A 17,111-nucleotide genomic window follows, 5' to 3' on the forward strand; every position below is an offset into this window, starting at 1 on the left:
CATGCAGAGATGGGAGAGCTGCACCCCTGAGGTGCCTGCTCAGCCTCCCCAGACCCAGGGCTTTCATTCTCAATTCCTTGCAAACATTGCCATCATTAAACCAGCTCGTCATTAAACCAGGGTTCATTCTTTGGTTCATTTTTTCTTCTGCACAGAAGGAAAACATTTGGAGAAGTTGGTCTCAGAGTAGCTGAGCTGGTATGTTTTAAACAGGGATGTTGTTAGATGGAGTTTGCAGTCAAAGAGCAGCAGAGCAGCCTTAATAAAACTCTCTTTTACATCTGTGCTTTTCCTTGGTAAGCAAACAGCCCAAATTCTGTGCCCACTTGCCAGAACAGTTTGGTGGGCACAGAATTTTATCTCAGGCCTTCCCACTACTAAATTCTTCCATTGGCTGTGGGACATGACAAAATGATAAAGCACAATGAGAGGCTGGGAAGGCTTTGTTCTCATCTTGGTAAATACAGCAGCAAGAATGCAAATTTCAGTTGGAAGCATTTGCTGCCAGATTTTATCCCGGAGGATGTGAGAATAAACTGTTCCCTGGAGCAGGGCTGCAGAGGGGCTGGTGCAGAGTGACAGGGGAAGTGTGGGAGTCTGACAGGCTCCGTGTCTGGAGGCAAAGGGGGGATGGAGGGCCCAAATGAGGAGCCACAGGGTTCCTGAAGAGCTGCACGTGCTCTTGGGAAGAGTCTGAGAGAGCCCTGAGGTCGGGAACAGAGGCAGCATCCCAAAAGCCCTCGGAGCAGCACCTCCCTGGCTGACAGAAGGGCAGCCCCTTGAACTCCCAGTGTGCTGGAGCTGACTCAGAGATAAAGGGAACAACAAGAGACAGAAGAGCTGCTGATGGCAGTTCAGGAGCTCAGTGCTTGCAGCTGTGAACATTTGGGCAGCAAATGTCTAATTTTTAACAAAACCATCTCTAAGGCAAATACAAGTTAGTGCTGCCCCATGTGCAGATAGGCCATCTGCTGCCTAATTTCTCATGTAAAATCCCAAAGCTGCTGGAGCTCGCTGACTTTTTAAAATGTTGGGTTTCAGTTATTCAGAAGACTAAAAAGAAGAAGCAATATCTGAAAATCTGGAGTGATCTTGCAGAGCCTGGCAGCAGCATCTTGGTGACCTCAGCAGAAAGGTTCCGTCATGCTCTGAAGTACACCATGATGCTCAAAGTGAAGGAGAAGTACCCCAGCCACCTGGAGACAGGTACCCGAGGGCACCAGGCCCCGCTGCCTTCATTTCAGAGCAGTGCTGAAAATGCTCCTTGTGCATTTAGAAAACCCCAACCCTCTGGCTTGCTTTCAGCAAGTAACCAGCCCGCTGTTCTGTGTCTGTCTGCTCCCTGCAGTGCTGCAGAGGCTGCTGGAGCAGATCCTCACCTGTGAAGGGCTGCTCCCCTCCTCCCATTTCCAAACGGAGCCGGTTACTCTGTTCCAGTTTTATCGGTACCTGGAGAGGCACCGCATTGGCAGCCTGGAGAAACACCTGGCGAAGCTGGCCAAGGAAGGTAAAGGCAGAGCCGGGCTCCTCCTGCAGGCAGCGCCCTCCAGGCTCCCGCTCCAGAGCAGGAGCAGCCCAGCCCTTGCACTGAACTTGTTTCCATTTCTATTCCCCTTGTGACCGTGTAGTTTTAATCAGAACAGGAAAAGCGTGCTTGACTCCCATATCAGGGCATGGGCAAACAAACCCCGTGTGAAGGATGGGCTTATCTTAAGTGCCCTGAAAATAGGGTCTGGGATCTTCCAAAGCTAAGGCAGACACAGAGTCAGGAGCAGCCTCCAGCTGGCTCCAAGGCCTGAGTGCAGTCTGTGCCTTGGGTTCCCTGCTGTAGCTGGACTCAGACACAGAAAAGAACAATAAAACTGCAGGGATTACTGACCTGCATTTTGTAGCCTGAGGTAGCCAGTGCCTCACTGGAGTCTTGTCCAACACGTGAAAGTACTCCAAAACTTTCTCAGAAAAGAATTATTTAAAAATAGTCCCGGGCTTGGCTGCATCTTCAGGCTTGTGCTGCTGCAGAGGACTCGAGTGGAGGGGGCTGAGAGCCTGAGCATCGCTCTGCTGTCCCAGCCCGGCCACGGGACAGTGCCAGCGGCAGGGGAGGGGACGGGATGGGCAGAGGGCTGTCCTGCGCTGCCTCCTGCCCGCTCGGGCTGTCCCCGGCCGGGCTTTGTGCGTGCCCCGGGGCCGGCCGGGCTTTGTGCGTGCCCCGGGGCCGGCCGGGCTTTGTGCGTGCCCCGGGGCCGGCCGGGCTTTGTGCCCCTGTCGGAGGCGTTTCCTCAGTGCGTGCGGCCGCTCTCCCCCGGCAGTGATGCTGATCGAGGAGCTGCAGTGCCCCGGCCGGCTGAAGACGCTCAAGAGGCTGAAGGGGAAGAAGCTGAGCCGGCTGCAGCCGCTGCCGCGGACGCTGCGGCTGCTGGGGCTGCTGCAGCTGGACGAGAACCACCGCGTGGGCAAAGCGGCCACCGCCTGCCTGGCCCGGGCCGGCGGCAGCGGCAGCCTCCGGGCCCGGGTGAGAGCGGGGACACAGAGGGGAATGTGGGGGGGGGACACCGCGGGGAACGGGGGGCCACAGCGGGGGAATATGGGGGGCCACAGCGGGGGAATATGGGGGGCCACAGCGGGGGAATATGGGGGGCCACAGCGGGGGAATATGGGGGGCCACAGCGGGGAATGTGGGGGGGCACAGCGGTGAATGTGGGGGCACAGCGGGGAATGTAGGGGTACAGCGGGGAATGTGGGGGTACAGCGGGGGCTTGCCCGGGGCCAGCACCACTTTCCTGGCCGTGTTCTCGCCGGGAACGAGCCCCCAAGGCAGCGGTGCTGCAGTGCTCTCCACCTTGGTTCGTCCCCCGGGGGTCACCCCGCTGCTGTCGCTTGGGCTGGGTGTTGAACGCACTGTTGTGTCTTGCTGTGTTTTGCTGCAGGCCGTGCTGTTTTACACGGATGTTTTATCCGGCTGTGACACCAGGCTGCAGCAGGCCGCGTGTCTGGCTCTGAAGAACCTCCGGGTGAGCGCTGGCTCTGCCCGAGCCCGGCTGGGCTCAGCGGGGACGGGTCACTGCAGCCCCCGGGAGCTGCCCAGCCCTGGCTGCCACCGTGCCCAGGGCAGAGGAGAGGGAGCTCGGGCACCGGGGAACGCCTGCCCTGCCAGGCACAGCACAGGGGTGTGGGATGTCCTGAGATGCTCAGTGGGGAAGGACAGTGTCCGACTGGGGACATCCAGCACGAGGATGAACCAGCAACGTTTCTGTAGCAGTCAGCTCTAAACCCTTACCTCAGGGTTAAATCGGGGTATTTTAAATAACAGCTGATTAAAGTCAGAAAACAGAAGTGATGTTTGTGTTGCTATTGTAAGAAACAGCACAGATTTAAACCTTCCCAAGAGCCCTGAGCTGTGATAGGTTTGCACACAAACAGGGAACCAATGTCTGCAAACTCACACAACAGCAAACCAGGGCCGATTTGCAAAGCACCAGCCGGGATTAACCCTTCCAGTGAAGGTCCTTGTTGGCTGGTACTGGTTCAATGGTCCCACAGCTGTGACCCGTACCCTGGAACTTTTACCCTTTCTGATGCCCTAAAACAGGAGAGAAGGTAACAGAGGTGAGATCGCATCAGGAAATGTAACTGTAACTCAGCCTGCTGGGGAAGAGAGGTCCTGGTGGAATCTGGATGTGACAGGAGATGGGAGTTTGTGTCTGTGTTTGCTTTGTAGAAATGTCCACCAAGCTGCTGAAAAGCTGCTTAGGCAAATTCTTCTTTTTTCCAACAGGCTGTGGAGAGCATTGAGCAGGTTGCCCACCTGTGCCAGTCTGAAACGGAGGAAGTCAGGAATGCAGCCAGGGAAACCACGCTGTCCTTTGGTAAGGCTTTTGTAGAGCTTTAAAATGGTCTGAAAGAGGGGTGTGAAATAGTGCAGGACCAGGAGGGGCCTCAAGTTCAGCCTGAACACATCCAGGACAACGGAAATACTTCATGAACAGCTGTTTCATACCACGAAGATAAACTCTACATCACACGTAACAGCTAAGGGCCCCTGACGAAGTTTACAGAACCAGACCAAGGAGATCCTGAAGGATTAAGTGCTTTAGGAACCACTGAACCTTCTGAAAAGGTCGTAGATAAGGTCTGACAGTTTTATGCTGGTTCATTACCTGTAACTTCACTGGAATCCAAGCGACAAGTGATTGACAGTGGAGGGGACCTGATAAAATGTCAGTGTTCCCAGCATTTGTGCTTTTCCTGGGGGCTCAGCAGCTGGAATGCTGCCAGAGCAAGGCCAGGCCATGCAGGAGACAAACACGTCCCTGTTCTGTTCTTCCAGACCCCACCTGGAGCCAGGCTTAGTCCTGTCCCACAGAACACTCAGGCCCACATGAGACAGGCTTTGCAGCTGGGATGCCCCAAACTGTTTCTCGTGGAAATCACTGCAGGAGGCCTGATTTTCCAAGGTGGCTTCCAGCAGGTTTTGGAAAACTCTTCCCTGAGGGATGTGTTTGTCACTCTTGAGTCGTTCCTTCCGAGGCAGGCTGTGACAGGCGTGTCCCCAGAGGGCCAGGCTCCTGGGGGGCTCTGCCTGGCCCTCAGCAGGGGCTGCTCTCTCTCTCCACAGGGGAACGGGGCCGACAAGCCTTCGAGAAGATGGACAGGATCTGCTGTGAGCTGAGAGAAACTGCTCAGGAGGCCGAGATTGAAATCACAGTGTTTTAGTAGTGAATGTGAGAGCTGGATCCCGTTGTACCACACGGGTCGCTGAGGGTTTGGTTTTGCCTGGTTGCCTTCTGTTCTCTCCTGCCTCTGCTCTCTCCTGGCCCAGCACAGGTTCATTTCCAAAGGGGACAGTTTGTCATCTCCATGATGCAGCCTGGAATGCATTTTCTGTCTCAGCACATGATGAAATACCAAGTGCTGGACAAATGAAAACCGGGGTCTCTCAGAATGGGGATCCAGGTCTTAACTGGAGTTCAAATCTCCATCTTCAGCAGTCAGCTGCCCAGTATGATCTGTTTTCCCAGGAAGTGATTAATTTGGCATTCTCCAAGGAGCGAAATGATCACTGCCTGGCAGTAGAACAAATCCAGCACCTCTGCCTGGTGGCTTCCTGTGCTTGGGCCGTTTATCTGCAGTCACTCTGATTGCTGCAGCTCAGGCCAGGTCCAGCAGGGCCTGGAGCTCCCTGAGAGGTGTGAGTGCTCAGCTGCAGGGGCTTTGCCATGTGCAGCTCTGCCTGAGGGAGGGACAGGTTTGTTTTTTTAAATTCTGGGTTTAGTCATAGACAAGAGTTCTCCTCCTCATCCCCCAGCCCTGGCTGGCAGGGTGCCCATGGGGAGCAGCCTGGCTTCAGGTGCAATACTTGAAAGGGGGTTGGGATGCTGTGTACATATTTTTATACATATATATATATACACACAAAACTTTTCTATTTGGTATTTATTTGTTGGATTTCATACTGTTTTCTAAAGTTCTAATAAAGCATTTGAGACAAGTTCCTGGGAGTGTTTCCTACTGCTGTGCTTGCAGCCCTGGGGACAGGAAAGAGGCACTAAACCCCCAAGGGCCAGGGCCCTGCTCTGCCCTGTCCTGCTCCACCTTGCTGAGCTCTCTCCTCCAGCTGGAGGTTTCCCTAAAACTAGAACCCAAAGGTAAGTACTGGGATTCAAACAGCAGGATGTGCAGCTGCAAACAGGCTCAGCAGCAGCTCCTGCAGAAACCAACCAGGGAGCTTGAGTTCCTGCACTTCTTAAATTTTAACTGTTCAGTGTGACAGACAGAGAAGGAAACGGAGGTGCCAGGGAGGGATGGGGATGCTCTACTCTTTTACTGGAGCTCTGCCTCTAGGAAGTTCTTACAGCAAGATTTAAACCCCTTTACTCTACAAACCCACCCCCAGGCCCTCATGGGCACGTGGGTCAAGCAGGAGCCCAAGGATGCAGCCCAGAAGCAGTAACACATTCAAGTGAGTTCTTTAAAAAAAGAGTTTTATTGTTACAACTAAAATGAGAACTGAAAACTTGTATGGGAGATTGAAAAACTGTACAGTTGTACTCTAACCTGGGAGGCCCAGCAGCGGCTTACACAAAAGACAAGATACCTGAAACTGTATTATACCAAAACATTCAGCTTTTTTGTTGAGTTTTTACATTTTTTTATAAAAGTTTATTCTATGGCAATCTGTAAAAAAGAAAGACCTGATGAGTAAATATTTGCTTAAGGCAGATAGCAGAGCAGCTCACTAACTTTCTAACGAGTCTAACATGGATGTTTGTCCATTTCCAAGAACAGGTTACCCAACACCCCCCTGTGCTACGGTATATACACCCCCCAACTACCACAGACAGTACAGGACAGCAAACAAAATGGGCACAGCTCAGCACTGCCAGCCCTGCCCACGCCTCCCCGGGCTCTGGGCACAGTCACTGCGGCCCACACAGGGTCACAGCTGGGCCAGGAACACAGGAAAGAAACAGGCACCCAGAGGATGCTCAAAGCTCCTCTGTCAGCTGCAGGAACTTGGTCTGGGTGGAATCGTTTGCAGTTGAATAACTCTGTATTCAAAGGAAGGATCCTTTCTTTTCCTGCCATACCCAGGATTTAAAATGTTCCCTCTCGGGCAGCTTGGCAGAGGTGGGGTGGGTTTGTTTCTTTCCCCAGGTGTCCCAGGGCCAGGGGAGGTGTGGAAGGGCTGCCTGAGCTCTCTGGAATGTCTGTACTACACTCACTCAGCTGAAAGGAACATGCTAGCACCGGGCACACGGAGCACACGGGATCCCACGGGAAGTCATGCCAAGGATTAGGCGAGTACACGGGCTCTGATAAACACCAATCGGTCAGTGCTGAACAGAGAGACTCAGCAACACCCTCTGAACCACAGCCACTAAGGATCAGGTCATGCAAATATCATTTGGGCACATCAGGAAGCAGGAATATAAGTTCTGTCACCTTTCAAGCAGGTGGTGTTTCATCGGGACACCGCGGACTTCACATGCACTTTAATACAAAGGGCTACAAATGGTGCCTCAGGGCAGGTCCTGCCCACGCTGCAGAGACCAGTGGGGACAAAGCAATCACAGAATGTATCTTAAATACACAGATGAGCCATTATATATTACCATTTGTCTATACTCATTTTTCCTGTTTCCAATAATACAACTAAATATTGACTGATTACAGCATTCCTCCTTTCAAGTACTGGTCTGACCAACAGTCTCACAGGTAAAGGATTGAGTCCCAGTACTACCTGAGGATTTATTATTGTACTCTTGAAAAGCCCTTGATGCAAGCTTAACAAAACACGGAACAGAAGTAACTCCCACCCCCACCCACCCCCTCACCTACTCACCCACTGAAGGAAGAGCTACACCTACAGCCAGCTTGGCAAAAATAAATACGGAGCGGAGGGGCTCCCTGGGCTCCTCCACAGCGAGGGCTGCACTGAGGGTGGTTAAGTGCTATAGATCTAGAAAGACTTTAGAAATAAAACAAACCAGTAACACTGCTGCAGATCAGCTGTCATGGGGCAGCGCAATCACTCCAGCTCCCAGGAGTGACTTTGCTCCTGTCCTCTGCACCACGACACAAGCAAAGAAATCTTTGCTGTTATTGTTGAAACCATTAACAATTTGGTATCACCCCGAGGAACAGCACTGGCTGCCTTCCAGTGCCAGTCCTCCCCACACACCCCGACCCTCCCCAGCAGCACTTCAGCCCCTGAGCCCGGGCTGCTGGGGGGCCCACGGGGCTGAGCCGTGGCTGCCAGAGCCAGGACTGGGATCTCTGCCTCCAGCACAGCAGCGCACACCAGCACTGCCATCGCAGCCAAGGGGCTGTTCAGAGCCCTGCAGGCTCCTGCTGGCCTGTTCCTGGCCAGGGGAAGCTGCCCCAGCAGGGCCTGCTCTGGCTCTCCCCAGTGTTCCCCTGCTCAGAGCCACGCTGGGCCCGAGGGAGCAGCTGCAGAGTGAAACTGCATTTACATTCCAAATGCTGAGGTTTAAGGACTGGTCCTTCCACGGGCCACGGGCACGGCCCCACTGCTGGTGGACATGGTTTGGTTGAATTTCCCTTTCCTGTTTCTCTCCCTCCCCTCGACCTCTCCCAACCCAGAATATAAAAGTAAAAATAGCTTTAGAAAGGATGGTGCAATGTAAAGAGGCATATGTGCAAGTAGAGTGCAACAAAAGTCAATGAGGAGATACACTTAGTAAAGAAAAAAAAAATAAAAAAAAGAATCAAAGAGCTGGACGTGTTGGGATACCCTGAGCAAATGCAGAAGCCTGGTTCTATCAACACAAGTAAAACAATCAGCTCTTTAAGAACAGTTATGCCAAGATTAAATATACCAATACCACAGGCACTGCCCACAACTCAGTCTTTAAAGATGAAGCAAATTTTAAAAAAAGACAAAAAACAAACCAAAAACCAACCACAAACACACCTCCCCTTCCAAAAGTTTACATTCTTCAGGTATGTGGGTTTCTTTTTCTTTTTTTGGGAACTTGTCAATGTAAGTCATGTATTTGGTTACAACACTTGGAGAGTACAAGCAAGTTTCACTTGTGCCTAGTTTTTCTGAAACAAAAGAAAATGAACTGGCTTTTTAAAAAAGGCTAAAAACAACAATGTGTTGTAATTCTATTATTTAGTTAAAAAAAAAAAAAAAGGAAAACAAAATAGGAAAACAGACTATTTGGCATTTTCTCTGCTTACTCCTGAATATTTCAAGGCCCTGAGATTACAATATTATGTTCTTGGGACCACAGGGCTGGATAAAACCCTAGTGCATCAATTCTCTCATTAAGCCCTACCCAAAGTTCTGGCCTTTCCCCCTAAATCTACCTGCTCTGAGCCAAGGCTGCCCTGCCTCGAGGGGCTCCGAGGAGCCGGGCGCGAGCCGGGAGCGGCGCTCCCGCGGCGGCTCCGGCCGCTGCTCAGTGGAAACACACCCTGTAGCAGAGATAAGCTCCTGCCGTGAGGAAAGTGAACATGCAGATATTCACTAGGAAGGGCTTCCAAGTGGCCACCACGTTCTCATCCTCCTCCTCCGAGTTGTCCTTCACGGACTCCTCCTTGCGGGGCGAGAGCCGCGGGGTCTCCCCAACAGGTCTCCTCCGGGCTTCAGTGTCGTGACTAGTGCTGAGGACAGAGGGAGGGACATTCAGGGCTGGGTGGGAACAAATATTCCATGCTGGACTGGCCAGGGAGAGGAGGAGCCATGCAGGTGCTCCAAGGGCAGGGAACAGCACAGAGCTGGAAAGCTCTAGGAGCTGCAGCACCACCAAAGCACAGCCTGTCTCTAGTTAGGACACATCTGGCTGCTCAACAGAGGTTCAGGAAGAGCTTGGGAGGATTCTGTGCCCTTTAAAGAATAAGATTTAACCACCACCTGCTTTCTCTGCTTATCACAAATCTGCTCCAAGGCAGGCAGTGAACAAACCCAGCTCACACCCACAGCCGGGTCAGGGGAACACCAAAGTTCTAACCTCAGAAAGCCAGAAAGGGATGGAATGTGGCTGCTCAGCCCTAACCCCCAAAGAGCATCTCAAGGTGGAACTGAGCATCTCCTCCCCTGTCACCCCGAGCCTGTGGCTCTGTGCAGAGCCCAGCTGTCAGGGCAGTGGGAGCTTTACCTGTCTGTGCTGGGGGCTGCAGCTGAGCGGGCCCTGCCGTCCGGAGCCGCCTGCTCCGCGCTGCTGAGCGAGCTCCTGATCTCCTCCTCCACTGCCTGGGGCTTGGCCAAGAGCTCGGGGTGCTCGTGCATCCTCCCGTTGTGCATCTCTGAGGTTCTCTTCGGGGGCCTGGGAGGTGGGGGGGTGTGTTCAGGGGGTGGCTCCAGGTCTTCGTTGGAGAGCTCTTTCCACTGCTCCTTCAGGGAAGGACAAACCCTGTTAAGCTTTTCTCTTTCAAGCTGCTCTAACTTTAACTTTAAATGTTACCATGGCAGAATCTTTACACTCTACCTATTAATTAACTCTTACAGCAGCTCTTCATTTGTATTGAAAAAAAAGAAATAAAAACCAGTCACAAGAACTCCAAGCCCAAACTGCATCCACCATACAAAACATATTGGCCATAAAAGCAAGAAATTCCAATCTGCTTCTAAAAAACTGAAGCAAAAAATAAAATCTATTTTGCTAAAGTTCTGCTTCCCATAAAAAACTCTGATGAATTTAATCATGACACTTAAATTTCAGGCATATTAGAAACTTGTGCTGTGTGAAATTCCAGGGGAGGCTGATGCAGCAGCTCCACCCCAGTCACTGTGCAGGAAAGCACAGGAGGCACTGCTACAAAACAGGTACTTTTTGGAAATAAATAAAACACAGCACTTTAGGTCGTGACAGATTGTAAAGCCTGTACCCAAAAACCCCCTAATATAAACATGTGCTGAAGCTGAAGCAAGCACCAAATCTGAAGCTTCTTTCCACCCTGTTCCTCCCACCCACTTGCTGCAGTTCTCTGGAGCTGCCAGGAGCACTCACTTGCACGGAAGCATCTCCCATGATGAATTTTGCCCCTTCAATAACAGCTAAGTAGGAGAAGCGGAGCTGGTCTGCAGTCTGGATGAGCCCCATCCTGTACTTCCTCATTTCCAGGAGAACCTGCTTGACGTCCACGGAAGAAGGATCTTTCCGTTTGTCCATCTGCGGATAAAAACGTGAAACATCTTTTCAGCTCCGATGAGGTTCACTACAGTGACTCATTTTGTGGTAGGGCCTTCGTGCCACCCTCCACACTACAGAATGAACAAACTCACACACAACTGGTATCGGCAGCTCATTACCGGGTCTCCAAAAACACTGAGGGGAAAACACTGAGCCTCATACATGCTGCTTTCCCTGAGGGCAAAGCCTGTCTTTGTGAATCACTCTGAAAACTGGAGACTTCCCCGTGCCAGACTCCAAACGGCCACTTAGGAACCACGGAACGCACTCCTGGAGCAGCGGGGTGAAGCGATGGCAGATCACAGGAACCCCCCAGCCCCTGCCCCGGCTCCTTTGCAGCCCCCCAAGGCTGCCCTGTGCAGCTGGCCCTGCGGCAGTGGCCCTTACCAGCAGCAGACAGGTGTCCACCAGGCAGAAGGTGCCCGACCTCCCGATGCCGGCGCTGCAGTGCACCACCACCGGGCCGTGCCCGGGGCTCAGCGAGCCCGACTCCCGCACCTTGAACAGGAAATTCAGGAACGACGCCGGCGACTCGGGGACCCCGAAGTCGGGCCAGGTGGTGTAGTGAAAGTGCAGAATCTCTCGAGTTTCCTGCGTCTGCAGAAACAGGGGTTGGGAACTCTTTTCGTTTGGGTTACGCGAGTGCCACTCACTCGGGGTCACCAAATGTGAGGTTTGCAGGGGTCCCAGGACAAGGGGAGAGATGAGAATCTTGACTCCATTTACCAAAGCTGATTTATTATATTATATTATATTATATTAAAAATGCTATATTAAAACTATACTAAAAGAACAGAGAGAAAGGATTCATCAGAAGGCTGGAAGGGAATAGAAAGGAATGAATAACAAAATCTTGTGACTCCCAGAGAGTCGACCTAGCTGCATCTTTGATTGGTCATTAATTAGAAATAACTAGTATGGACCAATCAAGGAAGCACCTGTTGCATCCCACAGCAGCAGGGAGTTATTGGTTACATTTCTTTCCTGAGGCTCCTCAGCTTCTCAGGAGAAAAAAATCCTAGCAAAGGATTTTCATGAAAATGTCCTAGTGACAGGGTACACCAGTCAGAAGGACTGGGAACAGCTGACTAAATTCCAAGGACAAAGTTTCACCAGTCTGAGGGAGCTTTTATAGCTGCACAGCCAAGAAACTAATTACAAGTAATGGTCTCTTGTAGTGAAGGTCTCCACTGGGAGCAAAGGGAATTGGGTAAGTAAATTTACTTATTTTGAGTTTAGTTATTTCAGTACAGTTCAAAAGCTTGTGTCACTCTGGGTATGGCTGAGGCGTTAAACTGCCTGGAGGGTCTCCAGGAACATCTCATAAATACCCGAGAGCTTCATTTTCACAACATCTCATGCGGGATCATCAAATCCAGGACAATTCATGACCACCAATTTCAAGCCCTTGGTGAGGAGGTGAATTTCACCCCAAGGAGAACAAGGACTGGATGAGACCCAGTACTCACGGTCAGGTTTTCCAATTCCAGCTGTCGTACTGTGTAGTAGGATTTGATATCTTCAGATATCAAGGTTAGTTTCAAGTTTGTATCTTCAAAAAACATTTCCTTCTCTTCCTTTTGTGGCCAGTACTGTGCACACTTTACCTAAAACCAAGCAGGAGACACATAAATGTCATTACCCACTTCTGACTGAATTGCAATTTTCTTATTAAGGTTTCCCAGAGAGATGAGCTCTGCAGAGACTGCTGCATGCCAGGGACTTGAATGAGCCAACCAAATGGGAAAGCAGCACATTTTCAAGTGTGCAGGAAAAACCTGGAACTAAAATACTCATCAGCAACATGAAAAAGAAAGTCTGCACCCAAGCTCCTGACAATGAAATGTGGGATCCTGTGCCTGGGAGATCTGGCCCTTCCTGCTGCCCCTGAGCTGCTCCTCTGCCCTGGGATGGGGATCACCCCCTGACCCTCCCCTCTCCGAGGCTCTGCACATGGCTCAGGCCTCTTGTTAAAGGGCAAACAATGTGGCCAAACCAAAAGTGGAAGAATGATGCTAAAGCAACAGCAGGCTCAAGACTATGATGATTTCAGACAGCATTTTAATAAACAGAAAATCCCTTCAGCATTTTCTTCATAGGCAGACTGAGAGTGGTTTTGCTCACACTAATTCTAATGCATTTTGAAAATACATCCTCTTGTTTATCAGGGTGTAGAATGCAGTCATAGTTCTCTGCACTTTTATTCTGGATTTGTAAAAGTTATAGCAATTGCCTTTGTGTCTAATTTCTCCTCAAATGTGTCTGCAGACAATATTTTGTCGTGCTCCTCTCTAAGTCTCCCACTGCTGTTTGCTGAGGAGTGTAAGCACTGCCCTAAGGGATGACAGTCATTTGTTTTGTTCAAAACTAGAGCAGTGCAGAGAGGGAGCAGGAATGGTTGGAAAGGAAGAAACTATTGAAAAATTTGGTTACCGCATCTCTTTTGAAGATTAAATTTCACTTGTAGTACAAAACCCAGCAAAACACTGAAAAATCCAGACTGCAGTTTATTAAAGCACAGCTCATTGCCCAGGAATTTTCCTGATTACTGGGGATGTTTTTCTGATGATGCAAAAGCATGTACCACCCAGTTATCACTGGTGGGTGCCCAACACACTCACTGCCCTTCTCCAAGATGTCTTTACACGTTATTATACTTTATTCTGTCCAACAGTGACACTGGAGGGGACAGTGTGCCTTGGGGGCCACTGCATGACCAGAGCTCAGTGTGTGATGGAAACCTGGAGCCCCAGAGCTTCTCTCTCTGCTGCAAAGCCACCTCCCACAGCAGAGCCCTGAGAGGTGCAATCTGTGCTCACTAAGAACAAATCCAGACGCCCTGGGCAGCAGCAGAGGCTTCCATCTGTGTGGAGCCATGATGTGTTTGTGCTTTGTTGTAGCCAAATTCAGGAGAAACGGCTCCACAATTACAAACCCAGCGATTTTGCGACTGCAGTAGGATCAGTTCACCAAGTATTCAATTCCAGGTACAATTTTTTAGACAAACTACTTGCAGTCATCCCATCCCATTCTTTGGGTTGGTTTTACTTGGGTTTTTTATTACAGAAAACCATAACTGTGATGAACACATAGCCAGAACTGGGTGAGTACTTACGGATCCCTTTTCCATCACCCTGTTCAACATGACAACACCACGGCTTTTCTGTTCCCAAACCATCTCCCAAAAGTGACCACAAGTATTTGGCAAAGGTCCCTGCAGAGACAGAATCCCCAGAAATAAGCATTATTTTCTGTAAATGTCAGTGCATTCTTCCCCAGTAACAATCCCTGCACAAGGCAATAGGTTTAAACAAGCAACTTCTCATTCAAAACTGTAAAAAAATGCAGTGAGACAGCTTTAAGTTCCACGTTATGAATTTACCCATGAAAGCATGGTTAATCTTTTCCCGCCATACAGAAGAGGAAGAGAGACACAGTCTCATTGTGAGAAGAGAACTGGGAGTGAAAAATGCTGCATTTTCTTAGCAAAGATATACAAAGGTCATGGGGAAATAAACCCCAGTGACTAAAAGCAAAAATAACATCTGTGTCAAGCTACTCTGCAATCCCTCATCCTTATTCATGATACTTGAAAATTACTTGACTGAAACATCCAAAAGACTGAAAGGATGCAAAATCAGTAACAAATTATATGGTTCTCTACAATCTTCACAGATTTGCCTTGGGACTGAATGAAATACTGACTCCTTTTAAAGGCTATTGATTCCCAAAGTAGATTTCCTTATAACTTCCTACTTCTGCTATGTTCCTTTGCTATTTTCTACTCTGAAGCTATTGCTCTGAAGTTTGGGCTCGATCCACTCCTGTGCTCAAACAGAACAGCAGGTCCTCAGAAAGAATGACTGGATTTAAATAAAGCCACTGAATGTGGATCAGGACAGTAAGCAGTGACCAGGGTCAGTGAGCTGCACATTCCCCCAGAGCTCAGCCCTGTGATCGAGCCCCTCCTGGGGCAGGGCAAGGAGAGCTGTGCTCAAAGGACCATTTCACACTGCACACTGCTCTGCCCATTTCTTCCTGAGAAGATTTATCTCTATTCTTTAGAAACAGGAAGGAAGAGCTGTCACTTGAAAATATTAATCCCAGTCTACCTTTATCTAAAGTGTGGGAGGAAGGGGTAAAAAAAGAGCCAAGATTAGAGATCAGGACAGTCTCCAGGGAACTGAACATTCAGCACAAACAAGAAGCCTGGCACGGTTGCTGGCTCTCAGAATAAGACAACAGGGCATGTGGGCACTTTTAAATTTGTTATACAGATGGGTGGGGAATTGACAGATTCAGGGAAAAGCAGTGACTTTTACATACACACAGATGTTTGTATGCACTTAAATAGCTTTACAATAAAGAAAACAAACAGAAAATCCATGAAAAACAACTCCAGCCATCATAATATTTTTATTATCCACTGTCAGCAATTACCTGGGTAAGGATGTAGCTCCTTTGGGCCTCTTCCATTTTTATCAAACTAGCATTGATATAGTCATTGTCGCCTTGGTTTAGCTTAATTCGACTGTGATCAACTGCAGCACAATTAGAAACCACTGTTAATGAATATGGAACACAGCACGGGGCAGGCACATCCCCACAGCTGAGCTGTCCTGGGCCATGCAGGGCTCAGCCCCAGCCAGGGCACTGCCCACTGAGCACACAGCTCACCCTTCACCTCCCAGGAACACACTGCAAGGGTGAGGCCCTGGCATCGGAAATGATCCCCACTGCAATCTGCAAAGCAGATCACACTCACCCATCCATACAGTTATCAAATTGCTGGTTTTAAATAAATCTAATTACACAACTGCTTATCTTTTCAGCTTAAACATTCAAATACAGCTTGTTCAAGGTTGTTAAAGGTTTGTCTAAACATATATTGGGCAAACAAGACAGAGACTTTTTATTATTATAGGTATTTAGCTACTGTTCCCAACCTGACCACCCCTTCATGTACAGAAAAAATGGTCCAAATTCAAGGAATGCAGCAAAAGTAAATTATTTGCTCTTTTGTTAGTCACTTGCTCAACTTGGGACTAAAGAAACCAAACCACCAACTAAAACAACACAAGGGTTCCCACATTTTGCAAGAACGCAAACAGACTGGGAACAGGATTATCTAAAGGCAAGAAGGAATTTGTTACTCACAACCTCAAACATTAGAACTGCTTAGTAAAGCAAACTGTGTGCAACATTACTGCTCTGGTTAACTGCCCCAAAGGCTTCAGGAGCTTTAAGCACCAAGGCAGAAGCTGTGTGCCCCAGAGCAGCACTCTGGCCTGGGACAGGGCCTGCTGAGCTCAGGGAGTGCTGCACCCTGAGGGGACACGTGGCACTGTCCTGGCACTGTCCTGTGCAGAGGAGGCTGCTCAGAGACCTGCTGGCAGCTCCCTGCAGTGTCAGACACATTCAGTATTATTGCTGGATCCATGGAGCATCATTTCTGCCATGTGACTGCAGCCCAAGGCCCTGGATGCCAGGCGAGGGCAGGTGGCACTGGGACTGTCCCTGTCCCTGGGATGGCAGCAGGAGAGCCAGGCTGCAGCAGCACAGTGAGCTGTGCTTGCACAGGACCCGAGCTCAGAGGGGCATGTTCCCCAGCACAGGGGACACAGCCATTTCAAAAACCCAGCTGTGGCCTGGGAGCATCAGCTGTGCTCCTCCTCTGCTCCAAGGAGCTCAGCTTTACCTCTGGCAGAGCTCTGTGCCACCCAGCTCCCAGGAGGGGCACTGCTGCCACCTGTGCTGCCTGGCAGGAGGCTCTGCTGGGTGAGAGCTGCACAGAAGCCACCCTGCACTTCAGAAATGCCACTTCAGCCACCATTCTTCTCTAGCAGAAGAACTCAAAGGTAAGGCAAGTTTCCTTCTTCAGATTCCTGCCCACAAATACAGACTCTGCTGTGTGCTGCTCTTGTATAACCCCATGGGTATAAAAGCATCCTGTGACACCAGTCTCACAAATAAATAAATACAATAACAAAGAGTGGTCCTGGGTGCTTATCCACCTAACAGAATCTCGTCCTTACAATGAACATTTAGCTGTGAAGAGTCATTAGAAGTCAACAGTCTCACAAACAATGGAAAAGAAAGTGTACTTACAGGGGCTGACATCTCTGTACCTATTTCTATTTTTGTTTCTGGGATGTTTGGCCACTTTACATGGAAAATCACTGGCTTCATGCCTGATGTCCTGAAACAAAAAAAAAAAAAACAAAAAACAAACCCTGTTACGTATGAATCCATCTAATTTCATACCATTAGCTATTTCAAGGCAAATACCCATCTGACTTCACATCTTCATGCGAGGGAATTCTGGACAGAAAGCACTTTGGGCCTCCAATGTAGAATCGAGTTCAAATTTCTCAGAATACAACACTAACATTATTTATTAAAACATTATTAGTTTGCATAATAAAGCAGCACAACATTCACCAGACATTA

General features: G+C 49.6%; 2 protein-coding genes across 10 annotated transcripts in view; one reads left to right on the plus strand and one right to left on the minus strand.

The window, feature by feature from the left end:
* The window catches only part of RIPOR3 (RIPOR family member 3), a 43,858-nt gene extending 38,735 nt beyond the window's left edge, over positions 1 to 5,123 (plus strand). For all 9 annotated transcript variants that reach the window (XM_038158755.1, XM_038158756.1, XM_038158750.1 and 6 more), the window contains 6 exons: positions 1,042 to 1,206; positions 1,349 to 1,507; positions 2,310 to 2,512; positions 2,928 to 3,011; positions 3,776 to 3,866; positions 4,616 to 5,123. In XM_038158755.1, coding sequence (XP_038014683.1) covers positions 1,042 to 1,206; positions 1,349 to 1,507; positions 2,310 to 2,512; positions 2,928 to 3,011; positions 3,776 to 3,866; positions 4,616 to 4,713 — 800 coding nt within the window. In that variant the 3' untranslated portion in view covers positions 4,714 to 5,123. The remainder of the gene's footprint in view (positions 1 to 1,041; positions 1,207 to 1,348; positions 1,508 to 2,309; positions 2,513 to 2,927; positions 3,012 to 3,775; positions 3,867 to 4,615) is intronic.
* A 3,231-nt stretch (positions 5,124 to 8,354) lies between these two features.
* Positions 8,355 to 17,111, minus strand: part of PTPN1 (protein tyrosine phosphatase non-receptor type 1) — a 30,427-nt gene continuing 21,670 nt past the window's right edge. Inside the window, exons 2-9 of the mRNA XM_038158999.1 lie at positions 16,770 to 16,860; positions 15,102 to 15,202; positions 13,777 to 13,875; positions 12,131 to 12,268; positions 11,049 to 11,258; positions 10,479 to 10,640; positions 9,627 to 9,862; positions 8,355 to 9,132 (exon numbers count right to left, since the gene is read on the minus strand). Coding sequence (XP_038014927.1) covers positions 8,928 to 9,132; positions 9,627 to 9,862; positions 10,479 to 10,640; positions 11,049 to 11,258; positions 12,131 to 12,268; positions 13,777 to 13,875; positions 15,102 to 15,202; positions 16,770 to 16,860 — 1,242 coding nt within the window. The 3' untranslated portion in view covers positions 8,355 to 8,927. The remainder of the gene's footprint in view (positions 9,133 to 9,626; positions 9,863 to 10,478; positions 10,641 to 11,048; positions 11,259 to 12,130; positions 12,269 to 13,776; positions 13,876 to 15,101; positions 15,203 to 16,769; positions 16,861 to 17,111) is intronic.

The sequence above is a fragment of the Motacilla alba genome, chromosome 20 (assembly GCF_015832195.1).
Source record: "Motacilla alba alba isolate MOTALB_02 chromosome 20, Motacilla_alba_V1.0_pri, whole genome shotgun sequence".
Classification (NCBI taxonomy): domain Eukaryota; kingdom Metazoa; phylum Chordata; class Aves; order Passeriformes; family Motacillidae; genus Motacilla; species Motacilla alba.